Genomic DNA, 27,849 nt, shown 5'->3' with positions numbered 1-27,849 from the left:
ACAACTCTGTGATTATCCTCCATTAGCGTCTGTGACAATCACATCACTCTGATGTGCTTCCCAACAGTCCCTCGCACTGCACTGCGTTCAATCCGTCTCTGTTAAAATCAAAAACTTATTCAAAACAGTCCAGTTGGAAGTTCCTGTCCTGCATCGCCAGTATTTCCATCAAATGACTGTCAAATATTTCATTCTAAAGTATTTCTATACGCGCCGTCATGGATTACTGCAAGTATATTTCACTACACTTTTACTGCACAGACTTGTTGTAAACGCCTTGTTCTTGGCTTCATGATAAATTTCAATATACCATCGATGTGCATCACTAAAGTTTAGCAGATTTTAGTAAAATCTGTGTATCTGCATGTCTTAAAGCAACAAATTCTTTTCCAGTTTGTGTTATTAGACCTTATGATCTTGGCATTTATAAAGTTCTTGGATTATTTTTCACAGTTTGTCATCACGTTGTGCAGTTCTGTTGTGTTTTGAGTTGTATCAACTCCCTTTGTTGTTATTTTAATTGTCCTCAGGTTCGCCTTGTGTCTCTGGCAGGGCGGCCGGCTGTTTCTTTGTGTGGGACTGTACAGCAGATTTCCTCCTTTGTCCTTTAACACCACAGGATGTAATTTCTCCCTGGTTTTGTTGCCAGAGTCATTTTTAAGTTTCACACTGAGAAGAACATGATGTGAATCAATACTGTATACACGGGTGTCATAAAAAGGAAACAGAAAAACCTTGACTGGCTTAATATGAGATGTATGTATGGATGCATTCCTTCTGAAACCTGAATGTGACGACTGCCACATGCGGTAACAACAGAAACAATCAGTATTTACAACACTACTACATTTCATATTATGCTAGACTTTATATTAACCTGCACAAGTTATTTTTTTCCCCCATACTTAAGAAGATGCATTATACTTTAAAAAAAATAGGAGAAAAAAAGAGATTTATAGGTGAATCAGACTTTTGGTGAGAGGTTACATTAAAATGAAAAGACCTGGTCTGTAATGGACACAGTTGAATACTTGTGTGTTCAGGTTTTCAAGCTAGCTCTGGTAAAGCTGGTAGTTTGCTTCATATTGTAGGAACACATTGTCATTTCTGTGCTGTTGGCATCAGTTTACACTGATCTGATGTCATTTGTCTACACTTTGGTGTTGTAATGTTTGCATCTGTTGGTCATTTTGGTTGTTTGTGTTTCTGAGTTGAGTCTGTGTTTTGTCATCTGATGTTTCTATGGTTACTTTGTTTCTCTTAGTAGTCGTAAGATAACTACTCCTGGTTAATTCTAAGACTCTTATTTTTTCATGTAATGTTTCACTTTGTTTTTGTTTAATCTTTTTTTTTTTTCCCAATAAAACTAATTAAACCTCCCATGAAATTGCAGAGATAACATTAGTAATTTGCCTCATTTTTCTGACACTTTTTTGCGCTCTGACCAGCTTTTATTTCTCTCAAAAAAAACAAAACAGTCACCACATGTAGTGTTCTTAGGTTGTAGTACCATCATAGCGACAAATTAGTTTATAGATAGATTTTTATATCTTTTCAGATACTCTTTGAGGAACTTCTTCCATAAGTAGATATATACTGAAAGATACTGACAGTCTCTAAGCTGGAGTGAGTTTAGCGTTGCAAAGCTCTACCGATGAGTGAAAGATTCCCTCTTTGGAAAAGGAAAAAGCAACGTCCCACATCCTGAGCTTACACAGTGGGGAGGGTGGAAAAACAAACTCCGTCCCAGGAAGGATATACTTCTGACAGAACCTGGCTGAGGGATGACAACATTCTGCCTCAAACAGCTAACGAAGGTCGTGTTTCAAGTTAATTCTTAAGTCATTTTGAGTCAATCAAAATCCAAACCAAGGTAGTTTTACCCCTTATGAAAACAGTAAAGGTATTTTATACAATATGAAACTTGCAGAATGAGTACATCATTGATGTTCTCCGTTCGACTGAAAGCTCCTGCCGTCATGTATAGACAACATTGAAATTACATTTTACAGCCTTTCAAACCTGTTAACGCCTCCACTCCAGAGCTTCAGCGCGGAGAACATGAAATGATAATTCACCGGCGTCTGATAACTTGGCTGTATTTGATACAGAGTTAGTCTATTTTCATCCCCTCCTCCGAGTTGCTCCTCGCTAGATGAGCGAGGCGTTCAGGTGCCCGAGAGCGGTTGGGATATGTAGCGGCGCACCGTTGCATCTACCTCCTCCTGTTCGCTCTTTTTCTCCTCACTTACAGCTCAGCCCACGCTGATGGAAATGCAGCTTGAACGGAAAGATGGCAGTGGAGAGGGAATATGAGCAATAAGGGAGATAAATATTGAGTGACTGAGGGGGTGGAGAAGTTAGCAAATATGTGAGGTACGAAGAGATAATGTGGATGGAGAGAGAACAGTAAAATGATTTCATCATAAATTCAAGCTGATGGGGTTCATTAAATCTGATGTAACAGCTCCGCCCCTCGTGGGTTAAGTCACTCTTTTTATTTAATTACGTGATCTCTATTCATACTGGCATGTAAATACAGAATAAACAGTTTTAAGTGCAAAATGAACACAGTGGCTGAATACATTAATGTAAAATCTTATTTAGCTTCCACTCCCAAGACAGCTACCTGTTGAGTAAAACCGGTTTATACTTGCCCTTTAATATACAGGGTCATGATATATATATATATATATATATATATATATATATATATATACACAATATACAATATGCAGTATGATCCGCTTAGGTCCGTGCACCTCCTCTAGACCCAATATGCACCCCTGCTTGCAGCGTGATTATATGGAAGTATTCCTTCATGATTTGTTGATTTCTTGAGCCTCTTGCTGAATTTGCCTGGTAAACACTGATGGGAAACTGCAACCTGACAGTGTTGCCCTACTGTGGAGTGTGAGAGCATGTTTCATCTGCGACATGCAGACATCACGCAGCGTGAATCAAGCTTAAGCCAACTCAGTCTAAAGCCACCATCCTGCAGGTTTTAGTGTTTCCCCACTGCAACACATCTGACCTGAAACAATGGCACATCAGGTGCAGAAGATGACAAGAAGAATCTTTTCATTTGAATCAGACCTGTTTTACCAGAAAACACTAAAACCTGCAGGATAGTAGCTCACGAGGACCAGAGTTGGCTACCCCAGGTCTAGAGTCTGAAGGTGTTTAAGCGTCAAACATATACATCTGGTGCATGGAGTGATCCCTTTCTAAACGTTGCTTTAAACTCTTAGCCCCATCTTCAGTCATTTTGAACTTAAGTCAAAGTTTTAAATTAGGCCTCGGTTTACTAAACAAAGTCATATTCTACAGATTTATCATAGTTTCCAAGTTATTTCAAGAGCTAAAGTCATTCTATCAAAACTAAAGCCTTGTTTGACTGAAGCCAGGTCTTAAAATATTTTTGATAACATCAATTATTTGAATAAAGTTCAAATTAAGTTTTGTTTTTTTTTTTGTTTTTTTTTTTTAAAGATAAAGTGATTCAAAAAGTTTGAAGTGTCTTGATGGGGTAATGTTTAGTCCGAACTCCATCAGCCATTGTTTATGTGTGTACTGTGATGAAGGACACATGAGGAGGCGACGGCAACAATACAGTTAGAAGGACATGGAGACAAAAACATGCAGCAAAAAATGCTGCTTTGTTTGCAGCATGTTGAGTGTTTTTTATAAAATATATGTTTGACTTGCTGCATATCAATCCAGCATAGCATCATGAAGGTTAGCTGAAAGAATAAGGCAGAAACACTAATCTGCTTAAAATCCTGTTAAGGAAGATGACGACTTCGGGGGGGGGGGGGGGGTGTTTAAACACCAGTGTAGTTTTGGGTCTTGTTCTGACCCAAACCACACTTCTAAGATGCATGTACTGTAAAAATGAAAGTGAAAAGGGGAATATTAACATTTCTAGAAACTTTAAAGTAACTTTTAACTTAAGTGTCACTGAGTTCATCTCAGGTTCCTGCATTATAATACAGGATAAATTTATTTTAACTGTTTATTTGTTTTACAACAAGGCTGAAACGGGTGCATTTTACCATCTGCCCTTCTTCCTTCTTTTATCATTTATCCTCAGTGCATTACCAGCTGAAAAACCAGTAAAACGGGCTGAGAAGGGCTGGTTCTGGGTGATTATTTGGTATTGTGGTGAAGCACAAGTTGTCTGGATAAAGTCCAGACAACTTCTCCGCCATGTGCTTGGTTCTTCTTAACACAACAGTTGGTGCGTGAATGGGCGTTTGTGTTCACTCTTGTTTGGCCAGTACATCGGCTCAGTCGTAAACTTTTGTTTGCAACATTACACTACTGCATCTGCTGAGGCGTAAAAAGAAAGTTAGGGTGAGAAGGATGAAATATGACTGAGATATTGTTGTGTATGGATGGAAGAGAAAAAAAGAAGTAGAGGGGAAGATGGCAAACTGATAAATGGAAAGTGCCTAATGCAGCAGCAGGAAATTCAGTCCACAGTGATTAATAAAAATAAGAAAAGGTCAATAAAGGAAGAGCAGGTTAAATCTAATTTTTATCTAACCAGAGCAAAAGTTCTGAGCAAATTTTTTTTTTTTTTTGTTTTATTTGGTTCCCCCTCGGGGCGAAAGTGTATTTTTACTACTACAGGCCCAATGTGATTATAAAGAGCTGGAAACACAATTTTCCAGATGAATAAGTGTTGGCTCAGTGTGATCAGACTGATGAATGGCTCTGCCGCAGATCACAGCAGTCGGAGACACAAAGTACCTTTTCATATGCCGAAATGCTTTTGGAAAATAATCGACCACCTCCAGAAACGTCGCAGCAGCTCAAACTCACTGTTGATGGTTTTATGACTCTGGCCTGCTTCAGTGAAGTGTTGCCAAACGTTGCTTTTGTTTTTCATTTCTGGTTGGAAAATGAGTCAAGAAAACTTTGACTGGCAGAAAAAAAAAGAAAAGAAAATAGTATCTGAATAATTCAGTCTGTTGAAAGACATCTGATTTTTGCTTGTGGGTGTTTTTGTCTGGAAGGAAGGAAAAGATGATCCATCTGTCCGTTTAATATGAAGTCTGCTCAGATCAATGGCACAATCAAAATGATTATAGGGTGGCCGAGGTGAGACCGTTACTCTTATTGGAGTGGTTCACAAATGTTTGCCGTTACTTTTTTCATGCCGCTACATAGCTGAAGGTTATTCCAGTTGCCTTTTTTTTTTCTTTTTTTTTTTTTTTCTCATTTTTGGGGGTTTATTCCATTTTTTATTCTATACTAATTAACTGAACTACTTATTTACTTGCATTAGGGGAAGGGTGTCGACACTTTTTTTTTTTTGTTTGTTTGTTTCTTTGCTCCAACACACACGACTCAACTCAAATGGATCCAACAGCTTCTTGTCAACCTAGTCATTTATTTCGGTCAGGTGTGTTGGAGCATGTAGACAACAAAAACCTGCAAGATACTGACCCTTGAGGACTGAAGTCTGACACCTGTGCATTAAGGGTTTCTTGGAGATCCACTATCCTGCAACATTTAGATGCAATCCTTCTCCAACACACCTGAATAAAAATGAATGTCTTGTGACGAGGTGTTCGTAGAGTTAAATGACATGCAGAAGAGGGAACTCAGCAATTTAATTTAAGTTTGTTGGGATGAGATGCCCCTAAAAGCTGCAGAATAGTAGATCTCCAGGACCAGACTTGGCCACCTCGATGTAAACTTTGCAGGGTAGTAGGTCTAAGGAGCCAGACTTGGGCACCACTGGTCTGAACTTAGTAAAGTAGATCTCAAGGACTGGGCTTGGCATCATTGACCCACATGTTTATTTTTAAATTTAAAAAAAGTATTTTATACTTTTCTCCTGCTGAGATAAGTCTTACAAACTTTCCATTTATGGTTCATGAAGTAGACACAGGTTTGCTCAACCCAGTTTTGTTTGTGTTGTTTATTTATTCACAAGTTTAACTGTTGGGGCATAAACTTATTTCTGTTCTTTTTGTCTCATCTCTAAATGTGTTTATTTAATTGTATTTATCAATTTACTCATAACTTTGCATATTAATATAACCTCTTGCATTTCTTCATTCTTGAATTCAGAATCAGTCCATTATTTTCATTGTCCTTCAGGGTTCATTGTTTCATCAGATGAACTTGCTGACGTTGAACTTCAAGGAATTTTGAAAATATGCTCCCCATACTCTTGGGAAAAAAAAAAAAAAAAAAGTTTTTTCATTTCATTTAAGTTGTCCCACAAACACAAAATTCCCAAAAGGCTGACTATGTTTGTGAGATGGTGAAGATTTTAAAGGGAAAGATTGTCATGGGAACAGCTGATCTGCAGTAAAACAGTATTTCCAGTGACAGCATTTCCAGGGGGTGGGGGGGGGGGGGGGGGGGGGGGGGATAAAGGAAAATGGACTTACATTTCTCTGTGAAATAAATCTGCCACCAAAGCATTTGTCGTACTTTATCTCTTATTAACTGTTTAATGACGTGTCTTACCTTGATGAGTGGAAAGAACTAAACAAGTCCCCTGCCATTTTGTGCTGTGTGGTTATCAGATCCTGATTTGAGGCCCCCGTGAGTCAAATTGATTTGAAGGTCAGATGGAAATGATGACTGAGGGAGATATGATAAACAGAGTTTCAAACCCAAAGCCAGGGATACTCAGAGCACAGTAAAATGGCTCCATTTATTGCAACCAAAGTTGGATATAAAACACCTCATTTTGCAGCTGTTGTAAGTCAGTGGCTTGTTGCCACACTCTGCTTTCTGATTTGGACGAGTTTAACCTTTCTTTTTTGCAATCAGAGGCCAAGAAGCAGGTGGAAAAGTTTGTTTTTTCTCCTCAGTTGACCTCTGCAAGTATGTGGCTGTCAAACTAAATGATGGTTTGGAAATGAACCATGTGACAATAGCTAATTAAACAGATGTTTATCCCTGATTACATTCTCAGGCAGCAGTAACCCATTGTGCCTAAAATGAGATGAGACACACTCCATGTCTCATTCTCTTCATCAGTGGAGGTTTTATTCTTTTGTTTGTCTAAATAATTCTCCCCTTTCTGTTCTTTTTCTCTGTTATTTCTCTCTCTCTCTCTCTCGCTCACTCTCTCTCTGCAGGGCTGGGTTTGAGCAGGATATCGAGGGCGACCACTCGTTTAACACCAACAGCTGCCACGGTAAGATAAACCTCTCCTTTTACAACCACGGCGACGACGATAACACTTCTAATATGAGCTGTGAATGGTGTCAAATTAAATGGATTGTGAAAATACAGCCATGGGTGTGTTTCCATCAACACTAGTATCCTGCATTTGGTTGTAATGGGGATATTAGGTTCACATGAAAACAAAGCTGTCTAGTTCTGCACATCCTTATTTGATGGTAAGACATCACGCTTACGTCCCCCTGCGAAACTACTGCAAGCTTTCTGATTAGTTCTAAACTGGCTGCAGGTGTAAGAGAGCATGCATGGTTTTCTGTCTTCACATATCACGTCTGCTGCTTGATATGGTTAATGGATGGATAATGTTAAAACCACCAAATGCACCTCAACCAGTTTCTACTAAAAACTCTGACTGGCAAACTTGGGTTTCTAAAAAGTGATGATCCAAGTTTCAGAATTACGTGCTAGCCAAGTGGCAACCTTCGGCGGTTAAAAGTGTGAGTCTGTGTGGAAGTGCATAAAACTGCTAGTTCCCCCTTCATCCACTAGGGGATGGCTGCAAAACAGAGTGAATCCCCATAGACTCCCATGTTAAAAAGACCAACTTCACGGCAGAAATAAACATGTTTTACAGCCTGGTTCAAAAACCCCTTTTTGGTTTAATAGGTCAGGTTTACCTTCATGACAACTGTGGGAGGAGTGATTTTTTTTTTTTCTAACTTGCCAGTTTAAAAGTAATTTAATCTCAAAATTCGGCATATATAGGGGCGTGTCCTTTTGATTGACAGGTACCTGATCTCCTGCTTCAAGTAAGAAGAACGTAGAACCGCGGTTTTGAGCCGGTTAACAACGTGACTTAGCTTTAGCCCGCTTACCACCGTTAGCTGGTGAGGTCCTGTTATCTCTGGGTTAGCTCTTAGCTACAGGCAGCTCGGAGTTCGCTCGATGTCAATCATCCACCGTGACGCTCACAGCCCCCCTCTCAGCTCCACCTCTTTGCCCATATTTGTATTTTCCAGGCGAAATGACACACATGCCCCTAGATGGCAATGTTAGGAACCGCCCGCAAGCTTCAATTCAGCTCTTCAGAAACCTACAGTGACGTCATGAAGGCTCCTTCCATCTTTTTATATACAGTCTATGGTGCTTGCACAAGAACAGATACAACTGAGACATTCCTGTCCATGTTAACAAACTCCATGACAGAATCAGTTATGTAAACATAAGAGATTATCAATGACAGAATGTTTTGAGAAAAATGTATTTTTGCAGCAGAATTTGACTGTGGGATTCTGCCATTTTTGTGCAGCTGATGTGCTGGTGACAACAAGAAACCAAGAGTCAGCAGCTGACCCTGCCTATGGTAAGAAACTTCCTCTTAATTCAACTGATCAGGTTAAGCTCTTTGTGCTCTTTGCTATGCAGTGATTGGGTAGCAGCGCCATCGAACAATGCTTTACCCTTCTTTGTCAGAAATTCTGTCAAGTCAAAGCAGATGCAACACAATTTAAAGTCCAAAAGTTCAAAGTAGAACCTCCCAGATTGTTCCTTAGACTGGGTTCCTCCCCCTGTTTGTAGTGTGTGTATACATGCAGTATGTATGAAGCTGTATTTGTGCACAAGAGAAAATGAGTGAATGTGACATGTACGTCTGAAGTATGCACATCTTTTATTTCAAAATATACAATTTCTGTATATGTATATGATTATGAAGGCAGGTTTTATGCTTAGTTATAAAACCTTAGTAAGTTACTTACTTGTTAATATCCTACTGCTGAAGCTGCACCATAAATTTAACATTCTCTTACATTTTGTCATTATATCCTGAGATATATACTGAATCATATTTTGCCCAGTTTGTGAACTGAGAGCTGAGATACTGCTCTCCTAGATGCTTAAGCATGGTAAGCTGTTGTGGGATGTACATGGATCTTAGGTATGCATGACAAAATTCTGACATATAGAGTGCTTTGATTCTTGCAGTCGTGTTTCTGTTGGTCAAGATTTCATATTCACTTTATTTTAGCTCTGTTTGTGGTCTATCTGAGCTGTTCAACCTTCCCAGTTGCTGTGTGAGCTCTTAACCTCTGCCAAAACAAGCCAACAGAGAAAGCTCCGCCCAATCAAATCAAATCAAACTTTATTTCTTGAGCATTTTTCATGCCACGGGCAACACAAAGTGCTTTACAAGATAAAATCTTTCCAATGATCTATAGATTGATATAGATTTTCTTTTACCTTGACATTTATTCTTTGAGCTCGTGCCTGCAGTTCATTGTGATTCATATTGACCCGTCTAGTGACCATCAATGCTCACTACTTTTCAAGATGCATTGTGGGTACTTTTGAGTGCACTACTTCTTCTATCTGGACATTTAGACATCCCTAGAAAATGGCATGACCACTATGTAGGGAATAGTGTGGACATTTGGGCTCAGCCACTATCTACCGCAATTTGTTGCTATGACAATGCAACTATTGTGTCACAGACATATTTTAATATAATTTAGAAAATAAAACAATCTAAAGCAATTAGCAAACTGGCATGTATGTATTTAATTTTTCCTTGGATATCTAAAGGTGGGAAGATGCATGAACCAGGTCCAAAGCTCACCAGTTTGCACCAACTGCATCAACATTTACACACTACAAAACATAAACAATACATACACAGCTGACTATGGACCACTCAGAAGAACTGAGGCAGTGTGAGTTCAGTGAAACAAAATCATAGTTTTCCTTTCCTGTACAATACCAGTGAAACCAGTCACTTTTGTCAACATTTTTATTACAGTTTCACAGTAAAATAGTGTAACAGAGTTTTTCTTTTCCAAGTGAACAAAATTAGCAAGATAAATAAAAAATTTACTATGTGCACCATTGTGGGTTAGGGTTAACCAGATACTCCAGGAATTTCCTAATCAGTGTCCCGGTGTAGTTTCCAAAGGGGGCCTTTTTGCTGGTCTTAGTCCTGATGTGGATGGCTTGGCTGGAGGGGATGAGAACAGTCCCAAAGGTTTTGATTGCTTTGTCTCTGTACCAGCACTGGCAGTCACAGCAGTAGTCTGGGTTCCTGATGAATACATACATGTAAATACAGTTGCTCAGAGGTTGCTGTAAAAAATATTTAAAATAATATTCAAGTTCTGTAACATTCTATAATCATACCTTTACTCTGTACATGGACTATGACTGTTGTAGTAGATAACTGTGTTTCTACAGATGTTAATAATGTCAGGTTTGAACTCTGGCTGCCGACAGACTTCTTTGCCACAGAATGCAGTGATACAACACACACAGTATTTGGAAGTTTGTTGTGTCATGCCATGTTTGGGAATGTTTTTGCGTCCTGGTTGTGTGTCCCAGAAGTACTCCAAAAATAACATTTCAAATTTATGGAAAATTGAGCATTGACACTGTTTGGACAACAAATTCCCAGTCCAGAAGTGATACATTTGAACTAAAGAAGTGACGAATCATTCTGAAAACCACGTCTAATTGAAAGAAGACCTAGCTTTGTGTTGTCTAATTAAATGGGACGGGGCTCCCATTAGAATTGCAGGGATGGTTGCTTCTTTTTATTTCCCCCATTTATATCATGGTTTCAATTGGCTGATCACCTGGATGTTTTTAGCATGGTCATCAGTGATGACTCATCACTGTTTTACATAGCTTATCACCAGGATGTTTTTAGCATGGTTATGTAAGCAGCATCTGCTCCCATTTACTGTTATTGTTTCATGTAGCTTATGGGATGTTTTTAGCTTTGTTGTTATGTTAGTAGCGTCCCTCATTTGCTTTTATTGTTACACGTGGCTTACCGCCGGGATGTTTTTAGCATGGTTATGTCAGTAACATCCTCCTACTCCTTTCTGTTGTTTCATGAAAATTACAAAACAGTATTTCTCAAATGCCACAGTAAAATGCATAATAGTTATTTCCATCTACAGGTTTGAAAGCTAGCTGGTCATCTTTACATAAGTGTTACCTGCTGGTAGCATTCACATATAGTACCGTGGGTTAATTCCTTCAGTTCGATACAGTAGTTGCTCATGCACTATGAAAACACGTTTTTTGAGTAATTCGGTTTTCGGTGTCTCAGGATGGGAAATATGGTCCTTAAATGTAAGAACAGACCCTCCTTTCAGCATAAACTTGGTAGCAAATCCCCATTATGCTGTTTATCCAACAGTATGCAGTTAAGTGCCACTCACAAATATTCCAAAGCTGTGGCTGCTTCAAAAACAAACTCTATCCGTTGCTGTCTAGCTGTCGTTTCATTCGAAAGATGTGAACAAATGTAGTTTTCCCTCAGAGCCAAAGAAGCGTTTCTTGTGCGACATGTTAGCAGTGAGAATGTCCAGCATAGCTTTAGCTTCTTCCGTCTTATACTGAGCAGTGAAGGCGGGCGTGGCTTTCTTCTCGTGAACGTGCACAACCTAGAGAACATGACCAATCACTGAGACGTCGCTAGAATTTTGAAGTTAAAAAAAAAAAAAAAAAAAGAAAAACCCGCTTAAAAATCACGCATTTCCGTTGCCATGGAAACCAAACAGAGAGAGTGCTGGAAAACTCAAACATGCATTTAGGTGGGAAAAAAACGGTGCCGTTCACATGTCTGATGAGTATTCAACACTATAACACTGTAGAAAGTTCAGAAAACTCGAAATAACATAATAGAGCTCCTTTAAACTCCCTTAATGGGATCAACATAAAACCCACTTTTGTGCTTTGATGCGATATCTGCAAACGTATTAGTTTTCTCTGGAGGGTTGGAGGGTTTTCTTGTTCTTATAAGACTCAGCAGGAAGGAGCTGAGCAACTCCCACGTCTTGCTCCAACTTTTCCGCTCACAAGCTCAGACTCAGATGGAAGAAATTCTGTTATTGCCGCTCAGTTGACTCATGGTGATGTACAGTTCCTCGTTGCCCAGTTTGACATCATTACCCTCCACTGGATTACAGTCCAGCAGATCAAAGCAGTGCGTCGTTGAGCGATCTGCTCTGTATTCATAGCTGCTACCTGGCTGTCAAGAGTCCTGCTTGTAAACCAGCAGAGGTATTGTCATTCACAGAGCGACAGCCGGCCCACACAGTGAATCCCATTAAGGCTCTATAAGCTGCATTACTGTGATTAAAGCCAGAGGGGGGTGGTGACTGAAACACACATTCCCACTTTGTGGTCTGCTCCACTTGAGCCGAGCCTGTCTTTTAGGAACACTTCAGCCAGCGAGGCCACATCGTGTCAGCAATTACAGCAGCACAGAAGAAGAGGAAGAAGGTGAGGGGGGAAAGGTCGACATGGTGTGAAGACCACAATGAACCAAGTAGAAAAAGAAGAAACAAATTAACAGTCATTTTTTCTTTATTTTTCAATGCACTGAAACAACATTTTGAATTACAGACTTAATCCAGGTGAGGATGAAGTCCTATTCCACCCTCTTCAAATTCAATCCCGGCCTCGGTTTGACATTGACGTGTCCCCGCTGGAGCCCGTTGCAGCTTGAAACGGAACAATCCTGATTCAATCAGAGGCAGCAATTCCTAAACTAAACTCTCTCCAGTCCACGAGAGCTTTTTTAAGAGACCAGTGAACATTAGAAGCAGAGTCCTTGGAGCTTAAAAAGTGGCTCGCTTTGTATTCTACCACTTACCTTAATTGCATCCACCTGGCATTGAAATAAGCCTGTGGAAGTTGACTAGAATGAAAATGACCTACGTGAAAGAAAAAAGACAGGATTGGAGCTCTGACAGCCAAAGAGCAGCGGATCTGTGCACTGGATTTAGATTGGAACTTATAGCTGCGTTTTCATGTGAAGCAAAGGTTTTATAATTTCTTTGTTTTCATTTGTTTTCAAATGTTGGTCGACAAAAACAGTTAGGGCTGCTTGTAAGATCAGAGGTTCAGATAATGTGACTAAAATTATGAGCCAATGTGGAATCTACTCATTTATTTTTATTAACTGAGCTCCTGTGAAGCCTAAAGTTCAGTTATTAGACAGTAAAGTCTTAATTGTGGTTAAAATTGCTTTCTCCAAACAAGTCATCAGAGATTTATGTTTCATTTACAGGCCTTAGAAGGTCTTTGAATATAGTTTTACAGCATTTATATAATCAAAGCAGCAAGCAGCACACCTTTTAAAGACTTGAAATGGGTAGAAGTGAAATGGTTTTTTTCTTAGCCTGTCAGGTCAGAACCTGAAGCCAGTGTGATGCTTTTTATTTCATTGTACATTAGTGGGTCCAGTGAAGTCATGTGTCAACAAGCGACAAAGAGTATTGCTAAATGAAAACTGAGTTTGTACAGGAAAAACACTTAAAGTAATTTACCAAAGACCAGGAAAAAATAAAAAATAAAGACACATCAAAGTCTTTTAAAGGATGTTTTGCTTTGAGTCGTGTTTTTCTAGCAGTAGACGTCTAGAGAACGGGGTTGATGGGAGAACTAAAGGTAAAAGCTCCTTAAAGCAACATGAAAGACACATTTCTGACCATCTTTAAAGTGGAACTATTATGTGCATTTCAGGCTAATTTATTTTTATTTCTGAGACCAGAAGGGCTGGGATTGATCGAGTTATTGTCACAAATCTCTTTATTTACTTCAGACCGACCCTCTCCGTAGGCTGTCAGATCAGCCTGTGGGCAAAACGAGTGGATTGAGACTCTTCCGCATTAAGCCCCGCCTCCCGCCACTGCACTACATCGGGAGCGCGGACCGGACCTGCTTTCACCGTCATTGTAACATCTCATAAACAGAAGGATTAGGCTAATATGAACTCAATAAAAAACACAAAATACAATGTCAACACATAGCATACAGCCCTATGTGTTGGAACCTGAATCAGACCCTGAAAACGAAGTGGAAAACAGCAACCCACAGCAACGAATGCAGCAGGATGTCTCTCTTTGGTAAACTCACCAGCCATCGTTGGAAATAACTTTATCCAATGTTTTCCACCCGCCTGATGTATTTGTACATGCCCTTGTTAACCAGTAGAAGGTAACCAATCACCGAACCTTATCCCCTGGGACGTCACAAGGATTTCCAAGTAGAAAAAACTCTCTAAAACGACGCGTTTTTCATCGCCATGGAAACCGAATGGAGAGAATACTGGAACACAAACTCAAACTCAAACATAAAAAACGGTGCCGTCCACATGTCTGATGAGGATTCAACACTGTAACACTGTTGAAAGCTCAGAAAACACCAAATACCATAATAGCACCTCTTTAACGACTAAAAGCAAATGAACAAAAGAGAAGTACATGATTTCTTTGAGATATTTCCACTGCATCATTTCAGCATTGGATTGTGTGGGAATTGGAATTTTTTTAAACCAGTTTGTCACATGTTTCATGTGATGCAAGAGTGATCGCTGTCTCATCTGTGTTTCATTTCCTTTCCTGCTTCATCTGAATCACCAAGTTATATGAATGTTTACGCATCATGGGAAGAAGACTAGAGTAACCCAGAAAACACCCAAACATGCAAACTACACAGAAAGTCCTCACCACCTTTACTTTGTCTTGAACTTTGTGTCAGAATTAAACTAGTGTAAATCTCTTGAGCTGCAGGATGTAGTACCATTATAGCAAATTCAGGACTAATATGTCAAAATTTAGCTTGAAGCTACGTTGTTTGTTTAGCATTAGCTTCTCTTTTCTATCAGTACTTAACAGTAGTTACTACATTTTTCTTTTTATTGTAGATTTGTTGTGGCGAAACACATTTATTTCTTCTTGAAGTGTTCTTTAAAAGCCTTAATTTGATACCCTTCATTTTTGCATGCACACCACTTATTACTGTGTAATACTGTTTTTAACAGTTTTTACAAGCATGTTTACTTTCTTGCATCTAAAACATTCATTTTAATTTATTCATGAGGATTTTTAGTAGCAAAACTTATAATACTACTAGGATAAAGATGCACTTCATCCTGTAACTTATTAGATGTTTTTTAGTGCATCGGTATCTTTGCAGACTGTTAATGCAACATGAATGCTCTCATTTTGAAACAAAAATAGAGAGTTGAGAGTACGTCAGGCTGAACTGAGGAGAAACATCTGGGATGGCGTTAAGAAAAGCCCATATATTATAACTGATTGCACCTTTTGATGTTTATGAGCACATTTGTTTCGCTGTAGTGTCTCTTTCCTTCAGACTAAGCACATTTGCATTAAACACACATTTGCATGTGTTTCCACACATACTGAGCTCAGGTGCATTTATAAAGTCTCTGCTGCTTCAACTCAACCTCTGATTTCCCTCCCTAATCACTGAAACGGCAGCATGGTGCGAGCATAAAGAGAAAGCCTTCCACCAGTCACATCCCGGCTTAGAAAACACAACTTCCTTCCTGAATTTGTCCTCCATTTGTCGCACTTTGCAGACACGACCTTGCAGTGCAGAGATTAGTCCCAATATGATTACAGGAGCAGCAGATGTAAAGCAGTGGTTACATGAAATGATGCTGGATTATTTTATGAATTATGTATTTGTCTCTTGACTTATACTAATTCTCTTGTGATTAACTGTGTGATTTTAGTTTTAGATGTTATTGATACCTGTGGAGGCTACCCAAGGAGTTAATGGCACAATAGTGCACAAAAGCTGTCAGTAGCTCTCTGTTAGCATTGCATTCATTTTTCATGCTTACATTGTGAAACTCCCAGTAATTAGGCAAGAACTAAAATGGTATTTTGTGATTATACAGTAGGACTAACAGCAGGTAGCTCCTCCATAATGGCGTCTGAGGCATTAGCTTCATAGTGTCAAGCAGCCGGATATGAAGGGCTCAAAACACAATGAATGACTGATGTTTTAGCCCAAGTTCACCCATATTCCTCGGCAGCGCTACGCTACAGCAGCCGCCGTTACTGTAATGATATATTTTGGCAGGGAACTATTCCCTGTAATGACGTTTTTGCTGCAAATTGGTTATTTAATGCGCTGAGAAGGAGACCCCAGTGGGTTTAGTTTAGGCCCCGAATGGACATAAATTGGTCATTATGCTGCAGTGTGCTTTTACAGGGCAGTTTTTTTTTCTTTTTTTTATTAGAGGACAGTTGACATTGTGGAGAATGAGTGGTGCAAATGCAAATTATAATGGTTCTTGGATGACATGAATGCCGTATGTGACCTTTACATTACTTGTTGTAGTGCTGGCAATCCAGTAAATTAAGTTTATGCTGCTGCTGAGGTAAAGTGTGTCAGACTTTATGATGTAAAGCTTAAATGTTCTCGAAGTTGACTCCTAAAAAGCGACTGTCATCTGAATTTAATGTTTGTGTGAATGTGTTTCCCAGACACACAGCTTCACTGAGTTAGTATGTAGTATATACTTGTACCCATCCCAGCTATAGCCTCTGCTCTGATTTCAGTCTTCACACCAAATTCTGAATCCTACAAGGATTTTCTTCCAGATAAACATGGGAGCATCAGTGAAATCCAACACTGTTGGGTGGCAGTGATGTTTGTTGGAGGAGACTGAGGACCCGCTGTAACCTTTGAACTTCCAAGTTCTTTTGCATTGGCTGAAAGAAGTAATATGATGACGTACTATCACATAAAAGTAAACGCCAATAGAAAATATTTTTTGAGGGAAATGTAATCGCCACTAGATTCTGTTTTCTATCGACAGGCAGTTATCAAAACTTCACAATTGCATTGGCATATTTTCCCACAGAGATGGTAATTCTGCATCTGCCTTGCATCCTGTCTCTTCTCTGAGCCCTCTCCAGCCAGTAAAATTTGGTCTGATGTTGCCTCTTGTCTCATCACTTGCTCTGTCTCTTCTCTCCGTTTTTTCTTTGCTTCTTTCAGTAATGTCTTCTCATGTTTTTTGATGGGCCAAAAAAAAAACAGCCAGTGTGTAAAATCCAGTCGTTGGCTGACCAGAGTGCCCTGAAGCAAACTAAAGCTGTCACTTGGATGTTCTAGGCTGGAAAACAAAGTTTTGAGATGCAGTTTCTCAACTCCTGGATACTGTGGGGGCAACAGTGGCTCCAAAAATGTGCATAATGAATGTTACCTGTGCCATTAAAACAAGTCAAAAGCACACAGATACACATACATATAGATAATTCAATATAGATTCAGCTTAAATGCAACACACTGTCAATTAATCAAAATCAGTCTTTTCTGTTGCCTCATAGGAGGAGATTGGGTGGCTCTCATTATATTGAATACAACATCATCTTGGGCTGTTAATTACATAAAACTGAGATGCTGACATTTAAAGGATGCTTAAAAGCTCAAAATGCTGTTTAATTGAAGCATTAGCATCTTATCACTCTGCAGCATCAGTAAGCGTGGCATTTATTTCAGGGTTTCTAGATGATATCTTAACTTCTCTGATCCTTTGACTTTTCATTTAGCGCCATCTAGCATGCCGCAGACACAGAGCCACTATATACCTAACAATATGTATTATATTCTTAAAAGTGCTGTTATTTTTATCTATAATTGGTTATTATCAACTAATAAGGATCCTAATTGTGTGGTATTGTGGCTAATAAGCTGCAGTTTAGTGTATTTCTTCAATAAATGACAAAGCTGCTGGACTGTACATGGGTATATTTGGTTAACATCTCGCAGCCTCATAACTATATGAGGAATAAACCTGTTTTTTTTTTTTGTTTTTTGTTTTTTTTTTTACATTCAAATATTGGCACATTAATTAGTTTATCCTGGAGCTACGTATGTGCCTCTTTAATTTGATAATTACCAGCTTTTGAACAGCGTTTCAATATCCAATAAAAAAAAAAAAAAAACTGATTTGATTAGATTTATTGATGTTCTCACCATGACTTAAACCAAACTTTGTGTCGCTGTGAAGTCAATTTTCCATCACGCAGAAAATTATGTTAATAAGATTTAGGTTTTGGTGTCTTTCAGACTGTGATCAGTAACATGTTTATAGAGCTTCTACTGACAGTAATAATTCTAGACATTGCTATCGGTTAATATATATATATATATATACATATATATATATATATATATATATATATATATATATATATATATATATATATATATATATATATATATATAATTTCTTTAGGTTGTTTTTTTTTTTTTTTTAAACTTTGTTGTTTTTCCCATTTCTGTTGACAAAATTAAAATCTGAACCTTAACCATAAATCTATTTTCTGATATGTGCTGAAAACAGAAGTGGATTTTTTTTCTACATTTGAGACCAGTGTCATGACCCAGAAGTCATCTCTGCTCTGTATACACAATGTTACATGTATGTGTATGCTACGTTATATAACTACACAGATAAAACTGTGTTGAACTCATTTAGACTTTATAAATGATTATAAGCATTATAGAATGTTTTTTCCTCTTTAGCTGTAGACCTTCAGCAGTTGCATTGATAGTTTACAACTGGCTAATAATTTGCTCCATCTAAGGGTACTCGCTCTTTAACAATGAACATTCAGTCTACACTACTATTGAACTCCACCAAATCTGATTATGGATTCTGTCTGTGTAAGTTGCAGACCTAAATGCTCATAGTGGTGTCAATTAAAAATTTTGCAGGACAAAAAAACAGTAACTGTGAAGATGATAGAAATGGTGGGACCTCAGCAGGATGTTGTTGCAATAAAGAAGGCCAACAGAACAAATTTGTGAATTGGTTTGCACTTTTACTGTTCCTATAGTCATCACATCTGCACACCACATCATTTTAACATCAGTAGGCTTTCATTTGAATTTAAACTTACAATGAACATTCAGTTCTGACACACAAAAAGGTTATAATATACGTACATTAGCAGTATCACCAATGGACTAATTGGCTCATGTTTTAGAGGAGCAATGTACAAACAGATGAAGTATATTGTTGGCCAGTTAAAAACTATCAACCAATGCCCAATAACATACAGGAGGAGAGAAAAATTGTAATGCAAAATGCCTACTTTTTAAATGTTCTTCGTATACATGTGAAACAAAGTGAGGATTACTCCGTTCTGTAAGCAACTGACCTAAAGGCATCATTGCATGTATAGTCAATACAGCATACAGAGCACAGAAAACATCTGGGTCACTTGACTTGTTTGAGATGAAATTACTAAATTACTGTAGATAATCACCCAGTTTTCCCCTTTCACTTTTTTTGTTATGCCCACTTGGAATGCACTTGGAAAATGTAGACGAGATTCGTTTTGGTTGAGGAAATGAAAATCTGAACAAGTGGCTCGTTTCTTTTTCATTTTTCATTTCAAAAGAAAAATAAATGCATTAAAGTACACAGAATGACATATTCGAGTACTGTTTTTTATACAGGGAGGGTATGACAGCAAAACTGTTGTGTTGAGTGGCAAGTGTCTTGTGATGTCAGGCCCAGAGTGCTGGTTGTCCTGCCCAAACACTTCAACAAGATGGTTAAGTTTGCCTGTTAGGTCACATCATTTCTCAGCTAATCTGTGTGTTTCTCACCTGAAATATGCAAATGGCTGTTTGTTTCCATTACTGTAGCTATCTTGTAAATTAGGAATCCTGTATGTGAGTACATTGATCTGTTAGTGGGTGATTGGTGTCTTGCACAATTGCATATTAGGCAGAGCCAAACCCAAGCTGCTGCAGCTCCTGAGCATCAACCCTGTACTGTTCAACCTGTTTTAAGGACACATTAATTTCATTAGAGAAGCCTGTAACCCAGCCAACACCCATACACACACAACTTCCATTATAACACTTTCACAAAGACACAGGATCTCCTGTCTATTGGTTTATGGACACATACAAACACACACACACACACACACACACACACACACACACACACATAAACACAAGCCACATCTGCTGTGTGTATACCTGATACCCAGAGATGCTAGAGGCCTAGAGACTTGATGATGGAGCAAAAATGCCAGGCCTGGGGTTTTTTGTGTGTGTGTGTGTGTGTGTGTGTGTGTGTGTGTGTGTGTGTGTGTGTGTGTGTGTGTGTGTGTGTGTGTGTGTGTGTGTGTGTGTGTGTGTGTGTGTGAAAATGGATGAAAGCATGAGCTGCATTCACTCGTGCGTATCTAAGTGAAAAGAGGGCTGCAGCTCAGTGAAGGAGGTCAGGATGTCTCCATTAGATCCTCCTCGCTGCTGGAGGAAGGAGGAGGGAATAAAGGGAAACGCATGATACAAGAAAGCGAGGCGAGTCTCCTATTCACCTCGCTCGGTCCAAAAGAGCTGCTTCCAAAATGCCACATATCCATTTTAAAATGTGCCCCACTTGTTGAGCAATGTGTCACATCAAAGTTTAATGCTCTAGTCTGAACCGAATCATGTTAGTCCCTTTGTCTTTGGTAGAATATCACCCCCTTGGTCTAATCTTTTTTCTTAATGATCAAAATATCCAATAGTGATGCATTTGCAACAAGATTAAATGTTACTTTATATTATATTTATGTATTTATATTTTTGGATTGTTTTACACTATTTAAATGAAATGCATATAGGTTAATTCAGAAAAAACTTGAATCCTTACCTATGATTTACATTTTTACACCTGTTCAGTCAAGCTAGGGAGTAAATTCAATTTCATAAGATGTTTTTTTTTTTTTTTTCCCTTCCTGTTTTTTAGATAAAATGTAGAAATTTAGAGTGAATTAAATGTATGTATGTAAACATGCAAAACAAAAGGTATTGAATCATCGATGACTTTGAAGATGTAAAACAGAAACTAAAGCAATGATTATTAGCTTGGATTGTGTGGAGAAGTGTGCAATGAGCATGCAAACAGGCTTTATTCACAAAGTAACATACAAACTCACTACCTTGCAGCACATAAGACAACATAACATATACATATTTTTTTTAATATCCCAAAAATATCTGTGTGACTTTACTCATCTTTCATCTGTGCAAGGTTTCTGACTAAAGAAATGTTGCATTCTGTTTCTGGAGTGGGAGATGAATGCATTCTTTCATGAGATCAAAACTGTAAACCCAAGCAAGCTAGAGTTGACACCTCGCAATTCAAAAACCTGGTGTATCCATTTTTAAAATGCTTGCAAAAGCACAAAAGGAGTACATAGTGTTTGCATTTGCACAACGAAGATCCTGCAAGAAAACAACAACACAACTACAAAAAACTGCCAGTCAGAAACTAAAAAAGTCACACATGACATACTAAATACATGCTAACTACTCTTTCTGTTACTGATTCTGATAAGCCACCACCTCTTCAGTCTCATTTGTTCTGAGAACTCAAGTTGACTTTGAACGAGAATGAGCATGAGAAGAGCAAAATATGACCCACAGTCAGGCCAGTCAGCCTAGCTCAAGTAGCAAAGATCAGTCCAGATGTAGGCAGTACAATGTCTACTTTTTATGCTTGAAAGCCACGTTAAGCAAGGAGAATATGTTTTATGTACTTTTGAAAATGTCAAGATCTGCAGTTTATTTATAATACAATAAAAATTGGAAATAGTAATAGGTTGGTAAGCCATGAAACAAAATGATCAAAAGGTAATTAGTCAGAAAGAAGTATAAAACTCCAACATACTTCACATAAGTTTCAGTAAATAACAGTAATCCTTCAGTCTACAGGAAGTTTTCTTAGTTTTGCTTTTTGTACTTTCTACTCAGTGGTCATTTTAATCTTACAGCAATCACAAGCACTGACCTCATCTGCATCAATTTCATACAGATAAACATTCCCGATATGTTATTTCACCAGGGGAAGGTGCTAAAAAAAAAACCCAGTCCTAATCTCCATCGTTTAAATCAAAGGCTTACTCTCAGCTCTCCACTTTCCATAAGAGACAATATCCTAATTACAGTGTGCATATAACAAAGACACAATGAGTGAGATTAAACCGTATGAGTGTTTCTGATGTGCTTTAGCACACAAGAAGAAAAACAAAAGCGTTCGTGTGTGTCATGCAAAAGTGTAAAATGTGTGCGATAATGTGTTTGCCAATTGCTCGGAGAGATATGTTGCATCCGCGAATGTGTGCGCGTATGTGTGTGTTTATGAGCAGGCAAAAGAGCCATCAAAGCGTGTTAAAGTGTTTTTTAATGAGCTGGAGCTCTTACAAATGAACTGAGTGTGTTGTGTGGCTCATGCTGAACAGCCAGGGATGAGAGGTGTTAGAAAGCAGCCAAAAGCGGTTGTATTGACGCTAATTGTCTTCATCTTTTCCCTTCGCTGAGCAAAACGAGGGGAAGAGTGTAAGCGGCTTCACAGGATGAGTTTGTTGCTAATGAGCATCTAGCCGGTTTTAAGTGATGACCATGATATTTTTGACCATCCGAGTTATAAATATCCCCCAGACTGACTAATATGGACTGTAAAATTCTACGGTATTGAACATTAATTTATACATTCAGACAGTTTTTGCACAATCACTCAGATATACAGTAAGCTATCCATGAATAGGTCATGACAATCTTCAAAAGTTTATACGAGTTATGTGTTTATCAGTAGCTTACCAGAGTAAACCAGTGTATGGTTTGCCTACCTGGCATTGTGTAAATAAACTGACAGAACATGGCGCTGGGGAAAAATAGGGGGAGTTAATCAAATCAAATCAAAGATACTTTATTCATCTCCGAGGGGAAATTCGGAGTTCAAGCCAAGGTTTGACATACAGACATGTAACATTTATGACAAAAGAGTAATACAGAACCGTGCAGCCAGTTTACCGGTGCTGCCTTACAACAGATAAGAACAGAGATACATTAGGATAATAGGGGGTCGAGGGAAAAAAGGTCATGTAACTCCGAACATACAGAAAAAAAAAAACCTCACACTGAAGCACAAACTAAAACAAGACACACAAAGTCCAGGAAGGCGGTGAGTCATGTGGGAGGGGACTGGGGGCGGTTGAGGAGGGGGACAGAACGTCTATGAACATGTCTTCTTCCGTTCTCAGGGGGGCTGCGCCGGCCCAAGGCCGTTGGGAAGCTGAATCCAGATATGATTGTTGTTTGGATTCCAGGCAAGGAAAACAATTTGCCCTCGGCCTTGAGTCCATAGCAGATCTCAGGCAGCTCCAGACAGCCGAATGGGGGGGGTCAATTTCCACCGATTCTAGCAGACATCTTCTTCATGTTGTTGTCGATTTTGTGGACCAGCTCCAGCTGTCTGTTCAGACAGTCTTTTGATATGACTAGCTCATTTAGAATCAGAATGAATCAGAATGAGTTTTATTAGCATTTAGCCAGCGTCCAGGAACAACGAAATGTCTTCTAGTAAAACCTGTCCAAGAATAAACAGACATATAACATAACATCACGGGACCTGGCAGACTGAGGCAGCAGCCACCAGAGGCACACCTTTCTACAGGATGAGGAAAAGATTACAGGAGGAAGAATGGGTGGGTGGTAACAAAAAGAAGTATCTCTACACTCGACCTTAAGGGGGATTTGTAAAGATCTAAAAATAATGGAAAGATTTAAAAGTAATATACTTTGCCAATAGAAATGTCCCACATTGCAACTCAAGGAGGTTGATGTTTAAGTGATGGAAGTGATGTGACCGAAGCCCACACACACTCTAAGATGATTTATATGTGACCTGCTTGATTGCCAGATGGATATTTTGTTGCATTTATATACATGAGGTTGGATGAGGGGAACTCGTATGTGTGTGTGTTTATGTTTGCTTTTATAGACCTTGTTGCAAGGACATGAATCAGTTTACAAAATGTGATTGTAGGGTCTAGACATCCATTTAGAGACAGTCCATAAGTATAACTCAGTCAGGTTTAAGTCCCATTTATGCTCCTTTATGTCCATTTCAAACATTGACATATATTGCAGCTATCAGACTTCCATGCATCTTTTATGTTAAAATAGTTAAATCAGTTCATCCAATGTTTGGCGCTCCTCAGTTTAGAGTTCACTTCCACGTTTTGACATGTTGTTTTAAGCGGTAATGCACTGCTAAATAATTGTTTACAACCATCATAAAACTCAACTTTTGTGTGTCTTATTCATGTTCCTCTTCTTTGGGTTTTCTCTTTTCAATGGTTGTGTGTCCGCTATACTACTCAACACTCTCCCCTCAGTTTCCGATGGTACTGCTTCATTTGCTGTTTCAAGTAACAGACAGCTAAGCCACTTAAAAACAGACTAAATTGCACACATGACCGATGCAGGAGATGGACGACTGTCTGTCTGTCAAGCATAAATGAGCCTAAAGAGTGAAAACTGGAGCTCAGTCCAAACTCTTTCTCTTGAACTTATATTGATTTTTAGGAATGTGATGCTCTTTTTGTTTTGGAGATATAGGAGCTTTAGTAATGCAAACATCCAAATGGCTCCCATCAACCCCACTGATGAGCTACACAACTTCTATTTTTTGAGTCCAATCTGAATCTGCACAATTTAGCCCTGCAGTGTGTAAAGGGCCAAAGGAGAGGGTAAGTGTCGACTCAAGCCCCTGTTTACATAACCCAGACACACTAAAGTGCAACAGTTTTGTTGCGTATTGGCGTCTCATTTACATGGTATGAGAGTTTTGGATGGATAAAATGCAGCGATTTCAGAACGGACTTGTAATCGGAAACTTTCATAGTGATGGTGACATCTTCCACATCATTTTCACTAACAGACTCAGACCATATTTAACCCATGACAACCCAAGACGATGACAACATGGCGGACCTCTGTGTTGTGCTTTTGCTCCTGTAATGTTTTAATCCATTTTTGTTTCGACAAAAGACACAGAGGTTACATGCGCCAGATATAACTAGCTGTTGGCATGCAATGCTGTGTTGTGTTTTCTCAAAACAACACATTTGGCTGTGTTGTTACAAAGCTTCATTTCCCACTAGTGGCCTGGCATGCACACTACAATGTTTCTGATTCTATTTGTGTTTTCCCCAGCATGACAGAGGCAAAACAACATTCAACGCTGTTGTAGAAATGCATTATTCTCAAATACACACAAAAAAAAAAAGTTTTCTGTTTTGCGTGGGAACGGTGTGATGTAAACAGAGCCTTAAGATTCTGCAGCATGTAAACGTCTTGTAAGTTTATTTCAGTGAAAGTAACCTCAACTTATGGAGCGAAGTCTCTGAGTATGTGTTTGTTCATGACTGTCTGTGATCTCTGTGATGGAGCTTTAGTTCTAAAAGCATCATGGTGAGGGCATTTATGAATTCTGAGCACATTCTGCCAGTTCTTCCCCAATTCAAAAGACTGTTTGACAGTTCAGACTATGCAGCTGAGCTGGAGGCTTAAGCTCGTGACCTGGCATTGCATTAGTCAGTGAATGTCCCCCAGAAGATGGAAGCACAAACACCTGTGCTTATGTCTGAACCTTTTTTTTTTTCCATCTGCATCTCTTTGCTGACCTTCCCTCATCAGTCTTGATTGATTCGGCCAATCAAGAGTCTACATGGTTTCTAACACTCTCATACGCACCTACAAATACACACAAACACAGTTCAATGCCCACGTTGATTGACCTGGTCGATAAAAACACAATATGGAGCTCAGTGGGAATCAATCAGCAACTCAGACTCAGACAGTCAGAGATGTGTGCGTGTGCACGGATGTGCACACGTGGTTCAGGTATTCCTTATTTCATTGTGATTGTGAGTAGGAGAAGGAACACCAGTACAAATAACAGGTAGCAGAGAATTCATCTGATTCTAAGAAATATTTGCATTGAAAGACTCATAACAGTTTAAAGAACCAGAAATTCTGTACGCACATTATGTACATATAAACACACACTCACGTGTTTTGTGAGCATATGGCATGAAAAAGACAAGTAAGAGGATGGCTTTGGTGTTGTAGTGACTTCGCACCGTCCTAAAAGCGTGTCTGTTCTGTGAAGCTACTCAGGATCACTAGGCAGATGGATTAGACGCTTTTGACAGCAAACAGCTAAAATACATTATTCCACCAAAGCTTTCTTTGACACCTCTGATTATATCCAGTTTAACATACAGCTGAATTTGCTTAGTGTTATATAATAAGCTTTTTGAAGAGTTTGGTGATGGGTGTACACAATGCAAGCAACATATTTGTATCCTGTGTTTATGTTAAGCTAGGCTAAACAAGTCCCACAAGGCAAACCATTTGCAAACACAACATTTGAAACACAAATGTTTCTTCTCTCTGCATAATTGTAGTTCCATAACAAAAAAAAGATAAAAAGGGAGAAACTTTGGCTACAGAATGACAGCAGTAAATTGTAATATTAAAACATTCTTGGCCTTTTATTTCATGGTGGATATATTGTGAAACACTGCAATGTTGTTGGGTTATCATGGGATTAATGTGGTGGCCCCTGTGAAAGAGTCTCAATGTGTGACTATGCAAAGCCAAAGTCTACAGAGATATTGACGACTTTGTGAGAGTATATATATATATATATATATATATATATATATATATATATATATATATATATATATATATGTAAGACCTAAACTCTGCTGTCAGTTGATGTTAAAATGTTGTCTACATGACTTTTTTTTTTCTAATGTTGCACCTAAAAAAGGCTCAACAGGAGCTAAATAAAACTGGATTATGGGATAATCCATGCAAAGGTCTATTTCTGCAGGGAAATATACCACCACACACTCCTTATGGGTCATGAGACTGGATTAAGAGTTAAGAGTAAACCAGTAAATATTCAGAATGCATCATAAATAGGCATGAAGATGCTTATTTATAGCTTATTTGAACGTGTTTGTAGGACTCTTGGGAAATATTCTACTATGTTTGTTTGCTTGGAAATGTCACCTGGCAGCTGGAAAGCGACTGGTTGGCCACACATTTAATGATTCAAGTTTCTCAGTCTGCATCTTAATTTTGGGCAGGATACTGGTGTTGAATCCATTACCTGCTATAGAGCTCTATATATGGGAGAGATATAAGCTAAGCTATACAGAGTAAGTCATGTTTAATGTATGTGTATGTGTGTGAACATTTAAATCTGGATAAATCCTCATGATTGTCAACGGTTTTGTTCTCCACGAATCTAGAGTTGGCTTGTGTGGGTGTATATATTTATGTGTGTGGGTGGGTATGTGTGTGTACTTATGTGTATGTGTATGCGTATGTATGTATGTGTATGGATATGTATATATGTATGCATATGTGTGAGTGTATGTGTATGTATGTATATGTATGTGTATGTGTGTGTATGTGTATGTGTATATATGTATATATATATATATATATATGTGTGTGTATGTATGTGTATATGTATGTATGTATATCTATCTTTATGTATGCATGTATGTGTACGTGTGTGTGTGTATGCATGTGTATGTATGTGTATATGTATGTATGTATGTATATATGTATATATATAATGTATGTGCGAGTGTATATACATATATATGTAGGTGGGTATGTATGTGCATATACATGTATGCATTGATCTCTTTCTTTTGTTTTTTTTTTTGTTTTTTTATGTTCTCTTTTCTGTTCTCTTTCTGCCCCTTTCCTGTCCTTTCCGGTCGGGTCCAGCAGCATAAACTCTGTAATACAAGCTATTATCCAAAACAAATTGAAAAATAAAATAAGAATCAAGAAATACAAGGGGATCATTACATCTACAAAAGTTCCCCTTGGCAAAATAAATTTGCTCAGCAGAACACAGCATCCAGAACATCAGTCTGCTTGCTTAAATGCTGGACAAGACAAAAAAAAAAAAACAAAAAAAAAAAACATTTAAATCTGGATATAGTACCTATTAAACTACAGTAGTGCGATAAATAT

The 27,849-nt window shown here is 38.5% G+C and overlaps 1 protein-coding gene across 1 annotated transcript in view; it reads left to right on the top strand.

Annotated features, from left to right (window-relative positions):
* LOC306770170 (semaphorin-6D-like) overlaps positions 1-27,849 on the top strand; it is a gene marked incomplete at both ends in the record, with an annotated part of 80,963 nt that overhangs the window by 31,460 nt on the left and 21,654 nt on the right. The window contains 2 exons of the mRNA XM_079258997.1: positions 7,110-7,168; positions 8,465-8,518. Of these exons, the coding sequence (XP_079115123.1) occupies positions 7,110-7,168; positions 8,465-8,518 (113 nt within the window). The remainder of the gene's footprint in view (positions 1-7,109; positions 7,169-8,464; positions 8,519-27,849) is intronic.

This window comes from Telmatherina bonti (genome assembly GCF_933228915.1).
Source record: "Telmatherina bonti genome assembly, chromosome: 19".
NCBI lineage: Eukaryota > Metazoa > Chordata > Actinopteri > Atheriniformes > Telmatherinidae > Telmatherina > Telmatherina bonti.
The sequence above is the reverse complement of the archived record's forward strand: the minus strand, read 5'-3'. Positions and strand labels throughout refer to the sequence as shown.